This window comes from Martes martes (genome assembly GCF_963455335.1).
Source record: "Martes martes genome assembly, chromosome: 1".
In the NCBI taxonomy this organism is placed as follows: domain Eukaryota; kingdom Metazoa; phylum Chordata; class Mammalia; order Carnivora; family Mustelidae; genus Martes; species Martes martes.
The window spans coordinates 104,496,594-104,518,289 of NC_137888.1; the positions used below are offsets into that span (position 1 = coordinate 104,496,594).

A 21,696-nucleotide genomic window follows, 5' to 3' on the forward strand; every position below is an offset into this window, starting at 1 on the left:
ACACAGAACCACCTGCAGGAAGTAATTCCAACACTTGCTGCCTAACTAGCTTACACCAAGCCCCAACCCTTGCACTCCAGGGGATCTACTCTTCTCAGGCACACTTGCCTCAGTCCTAGCTTGGTGGCCCCCTCTCCCAGAAGACCAGTATAAACTCTTGCCCACACCACATCTCCCACTCAGAGAGTTTTGCAGGACCTCAGTTCTGTTGGAGGTGGTGACAGGTCTCATTTCACAAGCAGACCAGAGCACACTTAGTTAACACCTGCCACATTCAGGTCAGGGACCAAACACAACTCACAGCAGGCAAGGAGAACCTCTGCAGATGACTGGCTTTAAGGATAGAGTAGCCAGAACACAATAGCAGAGTGCATGCAGCACACACTGAAGATACCACCTGGAGCACCAGGCCCAGGGCACTACATGACCTCCTCTTTATAAGGCCATTATTTTTAGGAGCAGAAGATATAACTGGCTTTTCTAACATAGAGAAGAAGACAGTAACCTAGACAAAATGCCAAGATGGAAGAATTCATCCCAAATGAAAGAACAAGATAACTCCATGGCCAGAGATCTAAGCAAAACAGATATAAGTAATGTGCCTGATAGAAAATTTAAAGAAATGATCATTAGGATACTCACTAGGCTTGAGAAAAGAACAGAAGGCATCAGTGAAACCCTTACCACAGAGGTAAAAGAGCTAAAAAAGAATCAATCAGAAATGAAGAGAGCAATAAATGAGATTAGAAACATGCTTGATGCAATGAAAGCAGGCTGAAAGAAGCAGAGAAATGAACTAATGACCTAGAAGACAAAATAATGGAAAGGAAGGAAGATGAACAAATGAGAAGGAAAAAATATGCAAACTGAGAATAGACTTAGGGAACTTGGTGACTCCATCAAATGTAATAACATTCATATTACAGGAGTCGCAGGAGAAGAAAGGAGACAGAAAACTTATTTGAAGAAATAATAGCTGGGGCACCTGGGTGGCTCAGTGGGTTAAGGCCTCTGCTTTCGGCTCGGGTCATGATCCCAGGGTCCTGGGATCGAGCCCCGCATCGGGCTCTCTGCTCAGCGGGGAGCCTGCTTCCTCCTCTCTCTCTCTCTGCCTGTTTCTCTGCCTACTTGTGATCTCCCTCTGTCAAATAAATAAATAAAATCTTAAAAAAAAAAAAAGAAATAATAGCTGAAAACTAACCTAATCTGGGGAAGGAAAGAGACATCCAGAGTGAGGAGACACAGAGAACTCCCATTAAAATCAACAAAAGCAGTCCAACATCAATACATATGGTAATTATATTTGCAAAATATAGTGATAAAGGAAAAATCATAAAAGCAGCAAATGAATTCATTAATTTATAAAGGAAAACCCATAAGGCTAACTGGAGATTTTTCAACAGAAACTTGGCAAGCCAGGAGGGAGTGGCATGATATATTCAAAGAACTAAATGGGAAAAATCTGCAACCAAGAATATTCTATCCAGCAAGGCTATCATTCATAATAGAAGGAGAGATAAAGAGTTTCCCAGACAAACAAAAACTAAAGGAGCTTGTGACCACTAAACCAGTCCTGAAAGAAATATTAAAAGGGACTCTTTGAGTGGAAAGGAGAGAACAAAAATGACAATAGAAAGCCAGGAAACACAAAATCAGTAAAAAAATGAATTTTTCTGTAAAGATCAGTCAAGGAACTCACAAAAAAGGAAATAAAAGATAATAACTATGCTTAAAACATGGGGAGGAGAGGAGAAAAGAATGGGTTCAAATTTGAACAACCATCAACTTAATATAGACTGCTATTTTCAGAAGAAGTTATATACAAACCTAATGGTCACCATATATCAAAAAATACTGATAAACATGCAAAGAATAAAGAGAAATAAGTCCAAATATATCACTAAAGAAAATCAGCAAAACATGAAAGAGAGAAAAGTATTCAAGGATCAGAGAAAATCTTCAGAAACAACCACAGAACAAGTAATCCAATGGCAATAAATACATATCAATCGTTACTGTGAATGTAAATGGACTAAATGCTCCAATCAAAAGACATAGGGTATCAGAATGGATTAAAAAAAAAAAAAAACAAGCCCCATGTTGTGTTGCCTACAAGAGACTCATTTTAGACCTAAAGACACATGTAGATTGAAGGTGAGGGTTTGGAAAACACATATCGTGCAAATGGATGTAAAAAGAAATCTGGAGTAGCATACTTATACTGGACAAACGTAGTTTGTTTTTTAAGTAGGCTCTATGCCAGTGTGGAACCCAATGCAGGACTTGAACTCACGACCCTGAGATCAAGATCTGAGCTGAGATCAAGAGTCAGATGCTTAACTGACTGAGACACCTGGGTGCCCTAGACAAACTGGACTTTAAAACAAAGGCTCTAACAAGAGACAAAGCGGGGCACTACATAATAATAAAGAGGACAATCCTACAAGAAGATAAAACAATTACAAATATTTATACACCCAACATTGGAGCACCCAAATATATAAAACAATTTATAACATAAAGGAAATAATCAATAATAATACAATGATAGTAGGAGATATTAACACTCCACTTACATCAACGGACAGATCATTTAACCAGAAAATTAAGAAGTAAACAATGGCTTTGAATGACACACCAGACCAGTGGACTTAACAGATATATTTCATCCTAAAACAGCAGACTATACATTCTTTCCAAGTGCACATAGAACATTCTCCAGAATATATCACATATTAGGTCACAAACAGGCCTCAACAAATACAAAAAGATTGAAGTCATACCATACAACTTTTCTGACCACAATGCTATGAACCTAGAAGTCAACCACAAGAAAAAATCTGGAAAGACCACAAACACATGCAGGTTAAACAACATACTACTAACCAATGAACAAGTCTACCAGGAAATCAAAGAAGAAATTAAAAAATGAATGGAGACAAATGAAAATGAAAACACAACAGTCCAACACCTTTGGGATACACCAAAACCAGTCCAAGAGGGAAGTACATAACAATACTGGCCTACCTCAAGAAGCAATAAAAATCTCAAGTAAACAACCTAATCTTATACCTAAAGGAGCTATAAAAAGAACAATAAATGGAGCATACAGCCAGCAGAAGGAAGGAAATAATAAATATTAGAGCAGAAATAAATGGTATAGAAACAAAAATAAATGAACAAATCAATGAAACCAGGAGCTGGTTCTTTAAAAATTAATAAAATTGATAAACCTCTAGCCAGAGTTATTAAAAAGAGAAAGGACCCAAATAAATAAAATCACAAATGAAAGAGGAAAAATAACAACCAATACAAATACTGAATACAAACAACTATAAGAGAATATTATGGAAAATTATATGCCAACAAACTGGACTACCTACAAGAAATGGATAAATTTCTAGAAACATATAAATTACCAAAACTGAAACAAGAAGAAACAGAAAACTTGAATAGACCAATAACCATCAAAGAAATTGAATCAGTAATAAAAAAAACTCCTAACAAAGAAAAGTCCAGGACCAGATAGGTTCACAGCTATCTGTAGAATTCTCCAAACATTTAAAGAAGAGTTAATACAGATTCTTCTCAAACTATTCCAAAAAATAAAAGAGGAAGGAAAGCTTCCCAATTCATCCTTTGAGGCCAGCATTACCCTGACACCAAAACCAGATAAAGATACCACACACACACATAAAAGAGAACTACAGACCAATATCTCTGATGAACATAGATGCAAAAATCCTCAACAAAATATTAGCAAACCAAATCTAACAATACATTAAAAGAATCATTCACCATGATAAAGTGGAATTTATTTCTAGGTTGCAGGATTCCTGGTTTCAGTATTCACAAATCAATCAACATGATACATCACCTTAATTTAAAAAAAAAAGCATAAGAACCATATGATCATTCTATTAAATACAGAAAAAGCATTTGACAAAGTACACATCCATTCATGACAAAAACCTTCAACAAAGCAGGGATAGAGGGAACATACCTCAACATAATGAAGGCCATATATGGAAAAACCCACAGTTAGTATCATCCTAAATAAGGAAAACCTGAGAGCTTTCCTTCTACAGTCAGGACCAAGACAAGGATGTCTACTCTCACCACTTTTATTCAAACTAATACTGGAAGACCTAGTCACAGCAAGCAGACAACAAAAAGAAATAAAAGGGATCCAAATAGGATAGCCAGGGAAGAAGTCGAACTTTTACTGTTTACAAATGATATGATATTATATATAGAAAACCTAAAGACTCCACCAAAAAAAATGCTAGAAACTAAAATGAATTTGGTAAAGTCACAGAATACAAAATCAAACTATGGAAATCTGTTGTATTTCTTTTTTTCCCTTCTTTTCTCTCTCTTTTTTAAAAATTTAAATTCAATTTAAACACAACACATAGTACATTATTAGTTTCAAATGTAGTGTTCAGCATTTCATCAGTTGCATATAACACCCAGCGCGCATCACAACACGTGCCCTCCTTAATGCCCATCACCTAGTAACCCCTTCCCCCAACCCACCTCCCTTTCATCAACCCTCAGTTTGTTTCCCATAATTAAGAGTCTCTTACCGTTTGTCTCCCTCTCTGATTCCTTTCCATTCAGTTTTCCCTCCCTTCACTTATGGTCCTCTGCACTGTTTCTTACATTCTACTTATGAGTGAAACCATATGATAATCGTCTTTCTCCAACTGACTTACTTCATTTAACATAATACCCTCCAATTCCATCTACATCAATGCAAATGGTAAGTATTCATCCTTTCTGATAGCTGAGTGATATTCTATTGTATATATACACCACATCTTCTTTATCCATTCATCTGTTGAAGGACATCTCGGCTCCTTCCACAGTTTGGTTATTGTGGACATAAACACTGGGGTGCAGGTGCCCTTCACTTCAACACACCTGTATCTTTGAGGTAAATACCTAGTAACGCAATTGCTGAATTGTAAGGTAGCTCTATTTTTAACTTCTTGAAGAAACCTCCATACCATTTTCCAGAGTGGCTGTACCAGCTTGCATTCCCACCAACAATGTAGGAGGGTTCCCCTTTCTCCACATCCTCACCAAGATTTGTTGTTTCCTGTCTTCTTAATTTTAGCCATTCTGACTGGTGTAAGGTGGTATCTCATTGTGGTTTTTTGGTTTGTATTTCGCTGATGAGAAGTGATGTGGAGCATTTTTTTCAGTCAGCCATATGTCTCCTTTGGAGAAATGTCTGTTCATGTCTTCTGCCTATTTCTTGACTGGATTATTTGCTTTTTGGGTGTTGAGTTTGATAAGTTCTTCATATTTCTTCATATTACTAGCCCTTTATCTGATAATACATTTGCAAATATCTTTTCCTATTCTATAGTTTGCCTTCTGACTGTCTCCTTTGCTGTGCAGAAGCTTTTTATCTTGATGAAGTCCCAACAGTTTATTTTTGTTTTTGTTTACTTTGCCTTTGGAGACATGTCTAGCAAGAAGTTGCTGCATGGCATTTCTATACACCAATAATGAAGCAGCAGAAAGAGAAATCAAGGAATCATTATTATTTATAATTGCACCAAAACCAAAGCTGTAGTAATCAAAACAGAAGTTCCTGGCACAAAACTAGACACATAGATCAATAGAACAAAATAGAAGCCCAGAAATGAACACACAAATATACTGTCATTTAATCTTTGACAAACCAGGTAAGAATATCCAATGAGAAAGACTGTCTCTTCAACAAATGGTGCTGGAAAAACTGGAACTGGACAGCAGCATGCAAAAGAATGAATCTTGAACACTTATATTATTCACAAAAATAAACTCAAAATGGATTAAGGACTTAAATGTGAGACCTGGAACCATAAAAATCCTAGAAGAGAGCACAGGCAGTAACTTCTATGACATCAGCTACAACAACTTCTTTCTACATCTGTTCCCTGAGGCAAGGGAAACAAAAGCAAAAATAAACTATTGCAACATCAAAATAAAAAGCTTGTGCACAGTAAAGGAAACAACCAACAAAACTAACAGGCAACTTAAGAAATGGGAGAAGATATTTGTAAATGACATATCTGATAAAGGGTTAGTATCTAAAATAGATAAAGAACTTATAAAACTGAATACCCCCAAAAAAAATCCAATTAAAAAATGGGCAGAAGACATGAATAGACATTTTTTCCAAAGAAGACATACAGATCTCCAACAAGCACATGAAACAATGCTCAACATCACACATTATCAGAGCAATGCAAATCAAAACTACAGTGAGATATCATCTCAGAGCTGTCAGAATAGCTCAAATCAACAACACAAGAAACAGCAGGTGTTGGTGAGGACGTGGAGAAAGGGAAACCTTCTTGCACTGTTGGTGGGAAGGCAAACTGGTGCAGTCATTCTGGAAAACAATATGGAGGTTCCTCAGAAAATTAAAGATAGAACTACCCTACAACTCACAAATTACACTACTAGCTATTTTCCCAGATGATACAAAAATATAGATTGGAAGGGGTATATGCACCCCGAGGTTTAGAGCAGCATTATCAACAATAGCCAAACTATATAGAGAGCACAAATGTCCATCAACTGATGAATGGATAAAAAGGAGGTAGTATGTATGTATACACACACACACACACACACACACACACACACACACTGGAATATTACTCAGCCATAAAAAAGAACATGATCTTGCCATTTGCAAGGACATGGATGGAGCTGGAGGGAAATGAGGGAAATAAGTTCATCAGAGAAAGACAAATATAACTTGTCATGCAATTTCACTCATATATGGAATTTCACTCATATGTGGGATTTAAGAAATAAAAGAATGAGCAAAGGCGGGGGGGGGGGGGCAAACCAATAAACAGACTCTTAACTACAGAGAATGAAGTGATGGTTGCCAGAGGGAAAGTAGGGAAAAATGGGTTAAATAGGTGATGAGGATTAAGGAAGGCACTTGTGATGACCACCAGCTGTCGCACGTAAGTGTTGAGTCACTAGACTGTAACACCTGAAACTAATATTACACTATATGCTAACTAAATGGAATTTAAATAATTTTTTAAAAGGTAGAGCAAAGTTAAAGGATTGGATTTTAAGGCTTATTATAAATCTACAGTAATCAAGATAGTAAAGATGTCAGGATAGACAAATAGATCAATGGGACAGAATAGAGCATCCAGAAATGGATTCACTTATAAAATAGTCAGCCGGCGAAATGGTAATGGAATAACTGGACAGCAATAAACAAAAAACTGAACTTTGATCCACATTTCACACTATTTACCAAAACAAACAAAAATCTCAAAATGGATTAGAGACCTAACTCTAAAACTACAGAGATAATCTTTGTGACCTTAGATAAAGATTTCTTAGGCACAAACCAAAAATATGATCCATAAATTTTTTTAAAACTTGAATTTCATCAAAATTAAAATCTTCTGTTCTTCAAAAGATACTCTTAAAAAAATTTAAGTAATCTCCATGTCCAACATGGGCTTTGAACTCACCAATCCTGAAAGACCCTAAAACTGAGCCAACCAGGCACCTCCAGTAGATACTCTTAAGACTATGAAAAGACAAGCCACACACCAAAAGAAAATATTTGCAAAACATAATCTAATAAAGGATCTATATCTATGGTATATAAAAATAAACCTCTCCACACTTAAGAATAAGAAAACAATGAACAAAAGATTTGAATGGACACTTCATCGAAAAAAGATATATGGATAGCAAAGAAGCACATGAAAAGATACTTAACCATTAGTCACTAGGAAAAAGAAAACTAAAACCTCAATAACATGCTATTCAACACCTATTATAAGGCTGGCTTAAAATTAAAAGACTGACAACAGCAAGTTTTGGTGAGGAATGTGGAGCCAGTGAAACTCTCCCACACTACTCTGGGAATAAATAATTTGGAAAATAGTAACTTCTTAAAAAGGTAAATATGTACCTGCCATATGGCCTAACCATTACACTCTTAGGTGTTTACCCAAAAGAAACAAAAATGCATGTCCACAAGAACAACTCATACTTGAACATTAATAGCAGCATTATTCAAAATAGCCCAAGAAAGTGGAAATATTCATTCACAGGTAAATGAATAAAGAAATTGGGTTATATCCAAACAATGGAATACCACACTTCACTTAAAAGGGATGTACTATTGTTACACACTCCAACAGGAATGAATCTCCAAATAATTACGCTGAGTGAGAGAAACCAGACCAAACAAAGTACATGCTGTGAGTCTCTGTATGGAATCATAAAAAAAATCAAACTAATCTATAGTAACAGAAAGAAGATCAGTGACCACCTGGGAAGCAATGGGGGATAAGGGAAGGGCAGGAGAAAAGTAATACAAAGGGGCATTTGGAAACTTTTGGGGGTGATAGAAGTGTTCATTGTCTTGATTGTGGTGATGCTTTCACAGGTGTGTACACGTGTCAAAACTTATTAAGTTGCATACTTTAAATATGTGCACTTTACTATGTTAATTATACCTCAATACAGTTGTTTTAAAAATAATAGTTTGAGGCACCTGGGTGGCTTAGTTGGTTAAGCATCCGAATCTTGGTTTGGCTCAGGTCATGATCTCAGGGTCCTGGAATTGAGCTCTGCCTTGGGCTCCATGCCCAGTGCAGAGTCTGCTTGTCCCTTTCCTTCTGCTCCTCCTCCTGCTCTCTCTCTGTCTTTCAAACAAATAAATAAAATCTTCTAAGAAATAGTTTAAGGCCTCTGCCCAGAAACTTTATTAAGATAAAATGCATATCTCAAGGCATTAACCCTAGCTACCCTAATTCCACAGTTCTAGGGTAGGACCCAGATATCTACAAGCCCTGCAAGTAATTCTAATGCAGGCTATCTTTAAAACATCTTTTGCAAAACTATGGTAAAGATTTCTAGAACAATCTTGTGACTAGAATGTTGCTTCGGGGGAAAAGAAGTAACTTTTTCTGCTGGAGCTGTTACATCTTCCTGTCCTATGCCTCCAGAGCATTCATACTCAATTACCTTAATGTGTATTTAGCACAGTATTAAGAGTAAATCATAGTGTTTCCCCATCTTACCTTTATATAAATTAAAATAAACTATACAATGTAGTTATTATTTCTTGGCAAAGGCCAATAGTTTAAATAATGAACTTACATCACTCAGTTGTTGTGACAGAAAACTGATGTGGTGGTTTTCCAGTCACAATTCTTAGTTTATCTTTTTCCTCATCTCATCATGCATACCCACCCTTCTATCTTCCTGTCCAACTAATAGAGAAGACACAGAAAGAATGCGAAATGGTTGCATTCCTGATAAGCCTCTGAGGACAAAGTTTATCTTTTCATATTTACACAATTTTCCTTACCAAACACACAAATCATTGTCAGTATAAATGATAGGAGATCAATTTTCCACATAAGACTAGCATTTCTTAGCCCTCACATTACCTGAAGGAAATATCTGAACTCAACTGATGCAGCTTGTGGATTTTCCTACCAACTATCCCTACTGCTATGAGGATCAACTGAAAAAACAAATGTGAAAGGGCAACACCTACTCAAAGATGATTCTTAATTAATAAAACTATACAGCAAGTGATACCTGTGAAAATAGCATAGAAAAAAAAACCTTCAAAAAATTCTCTCCTCCATGAAAACAGAAAAAACTGGCAAAAGTAGTCAGAAACAATATTTTCAGAACACTAGAAATTAAGCAAAGGCTTACAGCAACAAGGAGAACACTTATTCAAGAGAAATGGCTGAATCTTGGTATGAACAGTGAGCTTTGTGGTGTTTTAGCTGCCCTGTTCCCAACCTACCCCCTCCTTCTTGATGGTAGCTTTAGAAATCAACAGCCTGCAGTCACGGTGAAAATTAGCAATCTGGCAGCCATAGGAGGGGGCAGAACAGGGTTAAATTTTGTTCAAAGTCTCATTCCCAGAGAACTAGCATTATCTGACTTGTTTGGGGGTTCCTTGGAACACTCTACTTACAAGGCTGTCTTTATTAGACCTATTCATAGCTAGCACAGTGTGAAAAGCCTTCTCTCCTGGGGCATTTGTAGAAAATTACTAGAGGTAATTGTTTAACTTCTTGGCTGCCTGAGGCACTGGATAACGGCTGAGGCAAAAATAGGCTAATCAAAAGTTAAAAGGAAAAACTTGGGAATGAGAGGTCCATAGTGGCTTTGAAAAGCTCCCAAATATTTCTGAGAATCTGGAAGACCATGTATAAATGCCCAAGTCTGTGTGCATTTTCAGGACAAATCTAAGAAGGCCTTATGCTCTCATCTCTAGTGGGGAGAAAGCTTGGGGCTCTGAACAAACAGGAAGTGAAGGCTAAGGTGGAATTGTCACCTGCTTGGCTGTGTGTTGAAGGTGTGTTGAAAGTGCACCCCAATATCGACACAAGCTCCTGGCAAAGACTGGAAAAATTACCAAACAAACAATAAAAACAACAAACAATACCAACAAAAACCACTGGAGATGGAGGATACTTGGATTTCTAAAATTGCCACATCATGTTATTAAATGTCCAATTTGGGGGCACCTGGGTGGCTCAGTCGTTAAGTGTCTGCCTTCAGCTCAGGTCATGATCCCAGGGTCCTGGGATCAATACCCCATCAGGCTTCCTGATCAGTGGGAAGCCTGCTTCTCCCTCTCCCACTCCCCCTGCTTCCTCCCTCTTTTGCTGTGTCACTCTCTGTCAAATAAATAAATAAAATCTTTAAAAAAATAAATAAATGTCCAGTCTTTAACAGAAAAATTATACGCCATGTAAAGAAACAAGAAAGCATGACCCATACATAGAAAAAAGAAACTCTCATCATTTTGAGAAAATAGAAATTATATTTGAAAGGGCCAAGAGAAATTCTGGCTTGAAAAGTATAATAATTGAAATGAAAAATTCACTAGAGTGGCCCAAAAGCAAACTTGAACAGGCAGAAGAGAGTCAGGGAACTTAGATATAGGTCAATTGAAACTATCCAGTTTGAGGAAGAGAAAGAAAAAGAATGAAATAGAATTTTCATAGCCATAAAGACCTGTAGGACTCCATTGCATATAATATAGACAGAATGGGAATCCCAGAAGACAGAAACAAAGGGGCTAAAAGAATACTTAAAGAAATAATGGTTGAAGACTTCCTAAATTGGATGAAAACCACTAATCTCCATATCCAAATGATCTATCTACAAACTCCAAGAAATATAAATTCAAAGAGGGTTACATCTAGACATATCAAACTATCAAAACATAAAGAACCTGAAAGCAGCAAGAGAAAAGCAACTTGTCACATGCAAGACATTTAAAAAAAATTTATCTCTGATCTTTACATACATATATATATTTTTTAAAGATTTTATTTATTTATTTGACAGAAAGATAGCACAAGTAGGCAGAGCAGCAGGCAGAAGGAGAAGGAGGAGCAGGCTCTCCACGGAGCAGGGAGCCTGATGTGGGACTTGATCCCAGGATCCTGGGATCATGACCTGAGCCTAAGGCAGAGGCTTAACCAACTGAGCCCCCTGTATATGTATTTTTTAGAGGGAGCACACACATGCACTGGGGTAAGGGCAGAGCAGAGGGAGAGAGAGAATCCCAAGCAGGCTCCATGCACAGCATGGAGCCCAATGCAAGATTGATATCATGACCCTGAAATCATGACCTGAGCTGAAATCAAGAGTCGGACACTTAACCAACTTAGCGACCCAGGTGCCCCAAGACATTTTCAATAAGACTAATAGTTGATTTCTTATCAGAAACTATGGAAGCTACAAAACAGAACATGACATGACATATTCAAAATGCTTAAAGAAAATGACTGTCAACCAAGAATTCTATATCTATAGCCAACTGATTTTCAACAAGGGTGCTGTCTTAGTTTGGGCTGCTGTAACAAATTACCACAGACTGGACAGCTTATATACAACAGAAATTTATTTCTCACAGTTCTGGAGGCTTGGAAGTCTGAGATCCTGTGCCAGCATGGTTGAATTCTGGCGAGGATCCTCTTCTGGGTTGTAGATTGGTGACTTCTCATTATATCCTCATCACAGCAGAGAGCAGACAGAGGAAGTAAGTTCTCTCATGGCACTTATAAAGGCATTAATCCTATTCATGACGGCTGAACTATTCTTATAACTTCATCTACTCCTAATTACTTCCCAAAGTCTTCACTTTCTCATACCATTGGGTATTACCATTGGGTAAAGTTCTAACAAATGAATTTTAGGGGAACACAAACATAGTTATGCCACTTGAGTCCATAACAAGTGCCAAGACCATCCAATGGAGAATAGAATAGTCTTTTTAACAAATGGTTCAGGGACAGCAGGATGTATACATATATATGGAAAAATAAACTTAGATTCGTAATTCACGTCTTATATAAAAATTAACTCAAAATGGATCCAGGAGTTAAAACTAAATTTTTAAAGAAGAGCACAGGTGTAAATCTTGGGTTAGGCAATGGTTTCTTAGATATGACACCAATACACAAGCAACCAAAGAAAAAACAGATAAATTAGACTTCATCAAAGTTAAAAACTTTTGTACTTCAAAAGACATCACCAAGAAAATGAAAAGACATCCCACAGAATGGGAAAAAATATTTGTTAATCATATATTTGATGAATCGAATACCCAGAATATATAAATAAGTTTTTACAACAACCATAAAAAGACGAATAATCTAATTTAAAAAATGGGCAAAGAAGTTGTATAGATGTCTCTTCAAAGGAAATATACAAATGGCCAATAAGCACAAGAAAAGATGCTCAATATCACCAGCATTAGGGAAATGCAAATCAAAACCACAATGAGCTACCACTTCACACCTACTGGGGTGGTAAGAAGAAGAAGAAGGAGAAAGAGAAAAAGAGGAAGACAATCACAAGTGTTAGTGAGAGAGGGGAGAAGATGGAACACTTATACACTGCGGGTACAAAGAAGAAATGGTGCTAGTATTTATAAAACAATTCAGAAGTTCCTCAGAAAATTAACATAGATTGACTATGGCCCAGCATTGATTTATTATTTATATACATACATACTCTTTCAGAGGTTCGCACAAAAACTTGTACACAAGTTCCCTCAGCAGCATTATTCATAGTATCTAAAAAATGGAGACCACCCAAATATCCATCAACTTATGAATAGATAAATAAAAATGCTATATCCATACAAATTTCAACCATGGGAAGGAATGAAGTACTGAGACATGCCACAACACCAATGAACGCTGAAAAAATTATGCCAAGTGAAACAGGACAGAAAGTGTAATTTTTTATACGATCCCATTTATGTAAAATGCCCAGAATAAGAAAATCCACACAGATAGAAAGTAGATTAGTGGTTGCCAGGGGCAGAGGGGAGAAGGGAGAAGATGGGGAATGACTGCTAATGGGTACCGGGTTTTTTTGCCGGGGAGAGTGATGAAAATGTTCTGGTGATGGCTGCACAACCCTGTGAATAGACTAACACCCATGGAATTGCACACTTTAAGAGTGTGCATTTTATGGTATGTTAATTATATCTCAGCTTTAAAAAAAAAAAAAAGCAGTACAGCTTCTGAAAGCAGTATTGGTCATTTAAAGCAGTATTGGCCATTTAAATCCTCATTCACATAATCTTGGGTAGCTTTGTGACTTGGGGTTGAGAAAGTTGATCTTGGCAATTAGCTGAAAGGCACACATCCACACACAACCACAAAAAAACCCACACACAATGTAAAACAAGTACAGGTGCTTCCAGGTACCATGAAAATTGGGCCCACAGTTCTTTTCCTGGCCAGCCATTGCCTTCAACAATATCCCCAGTGTGCAGACCCACCACAAAGTTGAAATCAGTATAAGTCCCCAGGCTAAATTTAGCAAGGTAACCTTACCTTTAATACTGTTTTGTTGTTCCATCAGTAATTTACTTATTTCTGAAAACCAACAATCTCTGATTTCTTTTGAAGCTGCCTGCAAGTGGTAGATAAGAAGATACAATGAATATCAGATCACCTGGAGCATTAACTGGACAGGGTTTTTATTCTCTGGGTGACCTCTGGAATATTGAGATAGGAAACACTTGCCAAGTCATGGGAACACAGGAAAGAGTAGCAGACACTTATGGGGAAGACGTGAACTTTACCTGCAGGATGTATTTCTCCGGTCCATTTTGGTGAGCAATTTCAAACTTTCGGCTGCTCCCCCTGCCAAGCTGGCGAATTGACAGTGTCACCAACTATTGTATGGAAAGAAGAAAAATTGCTGTACTACCATTTTCTCATTTTAAAATTGTCCCTGTCAGCCACTCTGTTTCTTTCTACCCTTGATAGCTCTCTTCTTCCGTCTTCTTTCCACGTGTTTTGTTGCCCTCTGTTAATGGCCCCGGGGAGCATAAAGCATAAGCATAGTGTGACAGTGTCCTCTGTCCTTTCTTTTTCAGGAGACAACACAGACTGCATCTTTTTTATATGACAGGCTGGTGCCCTCAACCTTTAAGCAAAGAGATCATCTCTCCTTTAACACCTAAGTATTTCAAGAATCTGTGCATAATAGTAACTGAATTAGTATCCATTAAGAAACATAAATAACAAAAGCTACCATGAATAATTAACAACTTTAATCACAAGAGCACAAATATGTGTGTATGTGTTTGCATGTATGCACATGCGTGTGGTGTGGGGGTGGGGATGGGGTAGTCACATCACCAGGTATAAAATATTTCCTACACAGGCTAGAGATGATGCTTGGTATGGACATGGGTTCCTAGACCTCCAGAGTCTTTGTCAATGTTTGTATGCAAAGATGTGTGGTTTAGAAGGACAAGTCGGAGACGAAATCCAGTCCATGCTCTAATCATCAAATCTTTCACCCCTCTGCCTAGAGGGTACTTTCTTAATTTGTTTGTCAGGACAGGCTACCATATGGTCCCTGTTCTCCATCTAGCACAAAGGCAGCTTTATTCCAGCCCTGGCCCTGTCCAGTGACTGATGACAAGTTCTGACGTTTGAGTTAGAAAGGCCTGGGTGTGGAGTCTAGTTCTGTTGTGTGGCATTTGGCAAGTTAACCTCTCCTCTCTAGGCTTCAATTTTCTTATCTGTAAAATAAAGATAGCGATTTTCCCCTCCATAGGGTCATGCTGCTTCTCCAATGTAACAGGATCCCTTTACCTTCATAGATTTCTTAAAGCTGTAATGAGGAGTGAGACCCTGGTCACTGGGCTCCATTCGAATCTTACAGAACACGATTCCCCTTTCAAATAGATAGATTTGCCTCTGGCTGGGCTTAAATCGAATAAAATCCTTCATTTTATAACGATCCTTGTGAACTGTCCAGACGTTGAAAGAGCCATGCATCAACAGCTTGCCCAGTTTCTTGATATCATCCTTTGGGGAAGATAGACATACATGAAAAGAAGCTGTTACATTACTTGACAGGGAAAGAAATCTTGAGGGTCTGCTTTCAAATTCTAAAGTATGCTTATTTGAAGTTGATAGTTTAAAAAGTGCCAAACAGGTTCATCTGTCACTAAATCAAAGCTATAATTTTGTGAGCTTCACTGAGCATGGCACCATCCAGTTATGTAGATCTGTGTAAGGTAATAAACATAAAGCATGTTAGAAATTCTTGAACTAAAGATACTGGTATTCTGATATTTTGGCCTTTGTAATTAATCTTAGCTAGCAAAATTCTATTTCCACTTCTTTGTTTTTGATACATGACAGTCTACTTTAAAAGGTGAAGAAATTGGGTGCCTGGGTGGCTCAATTGGTTGAGCGACTGCTTTCGGCTCAGGTCATGATCTCGGACTTCCAGGATCGAGTCCCGCATCGAGCTCCCAGCTCCTCAGGGAAGTCTGCTTCTCCCTCTGACCTTCTCCTCTCTCAAGCTCTCTCTCACTCATTCTCTCTCAAATAAATAAATAAAATCTTTTAAAAAAATAAAAAAAAAATAAAAGCGCAAGAAATTAACATTTAAGTATGTCCAGGAGAGACAGAATTTTTGCTGTATTATGGACCTTTTCCATAATCATCCATGTGCTCCCTCTGCATCCCAACATCTGCTCTGGGTATGACCACCTGAGAACATGAGATCTGTTCTGAAATTTGTTATGAAAAGCTTCATATAACCTAATCTTCATAACACTGTAATGAAAATAATAATGAGGGGCGCCTGGGTGGCTCAGTGGATTAAAGCCTCTGCCTTCGGCTCAGGTCATGATCCCAGAGTCCTGGGATCGAGCCCCGCATTGGGCTCTCTGCTCGGCAGGGAGCCTGCTTCCTCCTCTCTCTCTGCCTGCCTCTCTGCCTACTTGTGTCTGTCAAATATATAAATAAAATCTTTAAAAAAAAAAAGAAAGAAAGAAAATAATAATGACATTCAACTTTGCATTTCTCAGAGTAAGTGGAGAGTGCAAAGATAATCCCAAATGCCAAAATTTTTTAGAAAATTTATTTGGCTTCAGGGTGCATTTTATGCCTATCCCTCCACCAGCAAACCCATCTTTCTCATATGTCTGGTTAAAAGTCCAAATGAGTGACCCTGCCTTCTCCAAGTTCTCTCCAAAGGGTAGTAGAGTGACATGAACTAAGAACGTTGTATTTTATCTGGCATTTTTTAAACATTAGATCACTTGAAGCAGATAATCAAGAATTTATTTCCCTGAAGGAAAATGCCAAAAGGAGAAAAGTATGTGAACAGGACCAGGACAGAGAAATTTCCCTGAGTTATGTCTAGCTGAGATCCCTACAATTTCTGAGTTAATACTACAAGTATGTACATTATTTCTAATTGGACATTTTTATAATTTATTGTTTATATTGAACAAACTGTGAATATTGTTTTAAAGATAATTTACTGCACTTCTGAAATTCTAAAATAAAAACTTCAAGAGCATAAACTCGATTTATTTCTATGGTGCTTGTGGCATATTTTCTGTGCTGTTTTTGTCTTCATGCTTTGTAAAAGTTACATGTGTGAACTGTGGTGAATGAACCCCTCCGTGAGGAATAAAGAGTCCCCAGCCATAAGAACTGCTCTCCTAAAAGTATGATACTGCTGGTTTGTTTGCACAGGCTCAGTTTGACCATGCTCTGAGACACACGGGCAATGGGGTCAGGAGGAACCTTGAGAAGTTTTACCACTTTATCCACATCCTTCCAGGAGCCACTCTATCCTTCAGTGATTGTATTCTCTTTTAAACCCATTCAATTTCTACTAGATAGACATAAATAATGCAGGAAATACATTTTTGTCAAGTTGACTGGCAAAACTTGGTGTTTAATATTTGCCACATGAACTATAACCAGTAGTTTCTATTTTATTTTTTAAAAAGATTTATTTATTTATTTGAGAGAGAGAGAGAGAGAGAATGAGTGAGAAAGGCAGAGGGAGAGAAAATCTCAATCAGACTCGGCTCTGAGCACAGAGCCCAACACGGGGCTTGATCCCACGACCCTGAGATCATGACCTGAGTCCATAGCTTCACCAATTGTGTAGTTTGTATTTTAAATGTACTTATATTCCACCTCATTTCAAAAATTTGATCTATATGATAAAAATATATACATTATAGGCAGACAGAAAATAACCAATTACTTAGGGTGAAAAAAGATTTTAAAAAATGAGATGAAGAGGTTATACATAAAAGCCATATAATAAAGACATATAAACCTACTGCAGACCAGGCTAGGACTTTCTAGTGGGCAATATAGAAGGAAACACAGAGAGTCGTATTATACATTATGTCCAAAGACATGCCTAAACCAGTTGTTCAGAAAATGCACAGCTATTCCTATTAATAAGATACAAGAGAAATTTCTCTCATGGGTCTTGGTTCTCATAAAGAGTCACCAAGTCAAATACTGAGCCCATCCTCAACCACATCCCAGAATAGATAAACAGATGGATTTTAGGTAAAGCTGTTTCTGACAACACATTTGGTGAATTTGGAGGCATCACTTCAAATCACAGCTGTTAAAAGCAATTCTAAAAGAAGCCAGAATAGAGAGCCCAGAAATGGATCCTTAACTCTATGGTCAACTAATCTTTGACAAAGCAGGAAAGAACATCCAATGAGAAAAATATAGTCTCTTTAACAAACGGTGTTGGGAAAATTAGCCACATGCAGAAGAATGAAACTGTCCCATTTCCGTATACCATACACAAAAACAGACTCAAAATGGATGGAAGATCTAAATGTGAGACAGGAATCCATCAAAATCCTAGAGGAGAACACAGGGAGGAAATTCTGTGACTTCTTGCTAGCCATGTCTCCAAAGGCAAGAGAAACAAAGGCAAAAATGAACTATTGGGACTCCAAAAGCTTTTGCACAGCAAAGGAAACAGTCAACAAAACCAAAAGACAAGCTACAGAATGGGAGAAGATATTTGCAAATGTCTTATCAGATAAAGGGCTAATACTCAAAATCTATAAAGAACTTACAAAACTCAACCCCCAAAGAACAAATAATCCAACCAAGAAATGGGCAGAAGACATGAACAACAGATATTTTTCCAAAGAAAACATACAAATGGCCAACAGACACATGAAAAAAATGTAAATATCACTTGGCCTGAGGGAAATACAAACCAAAACCACAATGAGATACCACCTCACACCAGTCAGAATGGCTAAAATGAACAAGTCAGGAAATGACAGATGTTGGGAAGGATGCAGAGAAAGGGCAACTTTCTTATGCTGTGGGTGGGAATGCAAGGTGTTGCAGACACTCCAAAAAACAGTATAGAGGTTCCTCAAAAAGTTGAAAATAGAGCTACCCTATGACCTAACAATTGCACTACTAGGTACTTACCCCAAAGATACAACTGTAGTGCCCCAAAGGGGCATGTGCACCCCAGTATTTATAGCAGCAATGTCTACTATGGAAACAAACTATGGAAACAGACCAGATGTCCAATGACAGATGAATGGATAAGAAGATATGGTATATAAATACAGTGGAATAGGGGGAGGAGTCAATATGGCGGAGAAGTAGCAGGCTGAGACAACATCGGGTAGCATGAGATCAGCTAGATAGCTTATCTAACCATTGTGAACACCTACAAATCCAACGGGAAATCGAAGAGAAGAAGAGCAACAATTCTAGAAACAGAAAATCGATCACTTTCTGAAAGGTAGGACCTGCGGAGAAGTGAATCCAAAGCAACGGGAAGATAGACCCCGGGGGGAGGGGCCAGCTCCCGGCAAGCAGCGGAGCAACGGAGCACAAAATCAGGACTTTTAAAAGTCTGCTCCACTGGGAGACATCGCTCCAGAGGCTAAACCGGGGGGAAACCCAGGCGGGGTCAGCATAACCCCAGGTCCCACGGGGTCACAGAGTGTCTGAGTGCCACAGAGCTCACAGGTATTAGAGCGGGGAAGCCGGCTACAGCGACAAAGCTGAGGAGTGAGCTCTCAGTCCGGGGTTACCTGTGCCGGTCGCACACTGGGTGGGCTCGGAGTGCGGCCGGAGGCCACGGAGACAGAAGCGACCAGGCGCTTTTCTCCAGGTTCCAGCAATTGACTGCTTTCCTCAAGGCGCGACCGCAGGCCAGGGAGGCGGGGCGGTTGGGCGCTTTTCTCTGAAGGCGCGCTGAGGAGCGGAACCCCAAGCTCTAGGCTCCTCCGGGACGAGAGATTGGGAGGCCGCCATCTTCATTCCCGTCCTCCGGAACTCTACAGAAAGCACTCAGGGAACAAAAGCTCCCGAAAGCAAACCCGAGCGGATTACTTAGCCCGGCCCCTGGCAAGGGCGGTGCAATTCCGCCTGCGGCAAAGACACTTGAGAATCACTATAACAGGCCCCTCCCCCAGAAGATCAACAAGAAACCCATCCAAAACCAACTTCACTCACCAAGAACAGCAGAATTCCACAGCAGGAGAAAGCAAATCTTATCTGGACAAAATGACAAGGCGGAAAAACTCACCTCAAAAAAAAGAACAAGAGGCAGTACCGGAGGCTGGAGACCTAATCAATACAGATCTAGAGTTCAGAATGACAATTCTTAAGGTTCTAGCCGGGCTCGAAAAAGGCATAGAAGATATTAGAGAAACCCTCTCCGGAGAGATAAAAGCCCTTTCTGGAGAAATAAAAGAACTAAAATCGAACCAAGTTGAAATCAAAAAAGCTATTAATGAGGTGCAATCAAAAATGGAAGCTCTCACTGCTAGGATAAATGAGGCAGAAGAAAGAATTAGTGACATAGAAGACCAAATGACAGAGAATAAAGAAGCTGAGCAAAAGAGAGACAAACAAATACTGGACCACGAGGAGAGAATTCGAGAGATAAGCGACACCATAAGACGACACAATATGAGAATAATTGGGATTCCAGAAGAAGAAGAAAGAGAGAGGGGAGCAGAAGGTATATTGGAGACAATTATTGGAGAGAATTTCCCTAATATGGCAAAGGGAACAAACATCAAAATCCAGGAGATGCTAAGAACGCCCCTCAAAATCAATAAAAATAGGTCCACACCTCGTCACCTGATAGTAAAATTTACAAGTCTTAGTGACAAAGAGAAAGTCCTGAAAGCAGCCTGGGAAAAGAAGTCTGTAACATACAAGGGTAAAAACATTAGATTGGCAGCAGACCTATCCACAGAGACCTGGCAGGCCAGAAAGAACTGGTATGATATATTCAGAGCACTAAACGAGAAAAACATGCAGCCAAGAATACTCTATCCGGCTAGGCTATCATTGAAAATAGAAGGAGAGATAAAGAGCTTCCAGGACAAACAAAAGCTGAAAGAATTTGCAAACACCAAACCAGCTCTACAGGAAATATTGAAAGGGGTCCTCTAAGCAATGAGAGACCCTAAAAGTAGTAGATCAGAAAGAAACAGAGACAATATACAGTAACAGTCACCTTACAGGCAATACAATGGCACTAAATTCATATCTCTCAATAGTTACCCTGAATGTTAACGGGCTCAATGCCCCAATCAAAAGACACAGGGTATCAGAATGGATAAAAAAACAAAACCCATCAATATGCTGCCTACAAGAAACTCATTTTAGACCCGAAGACACCTCCAGATTTCAAGTGAGGGGGTGGAAAACAATGTACCATGCTAATGGACATCAGAAGAAAGCTGGGGTGGCAATCCTTATATCAGATCAATTAGATTTTAAGCCAAAGACTATAATAAGAGATGAGGAAGGACACTATATCATACTCAAAGGGTCTGTCCAACAAGAAGACCTAACCATCGTAAATATCTATGCCCCTAACACGGGAGCAGCCAACTATATAAACCAATTAATAACAAAATCAAAGAAATACATTGACAGTAATACAATAATAGCAGGGGACTTTAACACTCCCCTCACTGAAATGGACAGATCATCTAAGCAAAAGATCAACAAGGAAATAAAGGCCTTAAATGACACACTGGACCAGATGGACATCACAGATATCTTCAGAACATTCCATCCCAAAGCAACAGAATATACATTCTTCTCTAGTGCACATGGAACATTCTTCAGAATAGACCACATCCTGGGTCATAAATCAGGTCTCAATCAGTACCAAAAGATTGAGATCATTCCCTGCATATTTTCAGACCACAATGCTCTGAAGCTAGAACTCAATCACAAGAGGCAATTTGGAAAGAACGCAAATACATGGAGACTAAACAGCATCCTTCTAAAAAATGAATGGGTCAACCAGGAAATTAAAGAAGAATTGAAAAAATTCATGGAA

General features: G+C 38.5%; 1 protein-coding gene across 1 annotated transcript in view; it reads right to left on the reverse strand.

The window, feature by feature from the left end:
• The window catches only part of MCF2L2 (MCF.2 cell line derived transforming sequence-like 2), a gene marked incomplete at both ends in the record, with an annotated part of 253,923 nt that overhangs the window by 18,579 nt on the left and 213,648 nt on the right, over positions 1–21,696 (reverse strand). Inside the window, 3 exons of the mRNA XM_080804372.1 lie at positions 13,884–13,962; positions 14,135–14,227; positions 15,159–15,374. Of these exons, the coding sequence (XP_080660498.1) occupies positions 13,884–13,962; positions 14,135–14,227; positions 15,159–15,374 (388 nt within the window). The remainder of the gene's footprint in view (positions 1–13,883; positions 13,963–14,134; positions 14,228–15,158; positions 15,375–21,696) is intronic.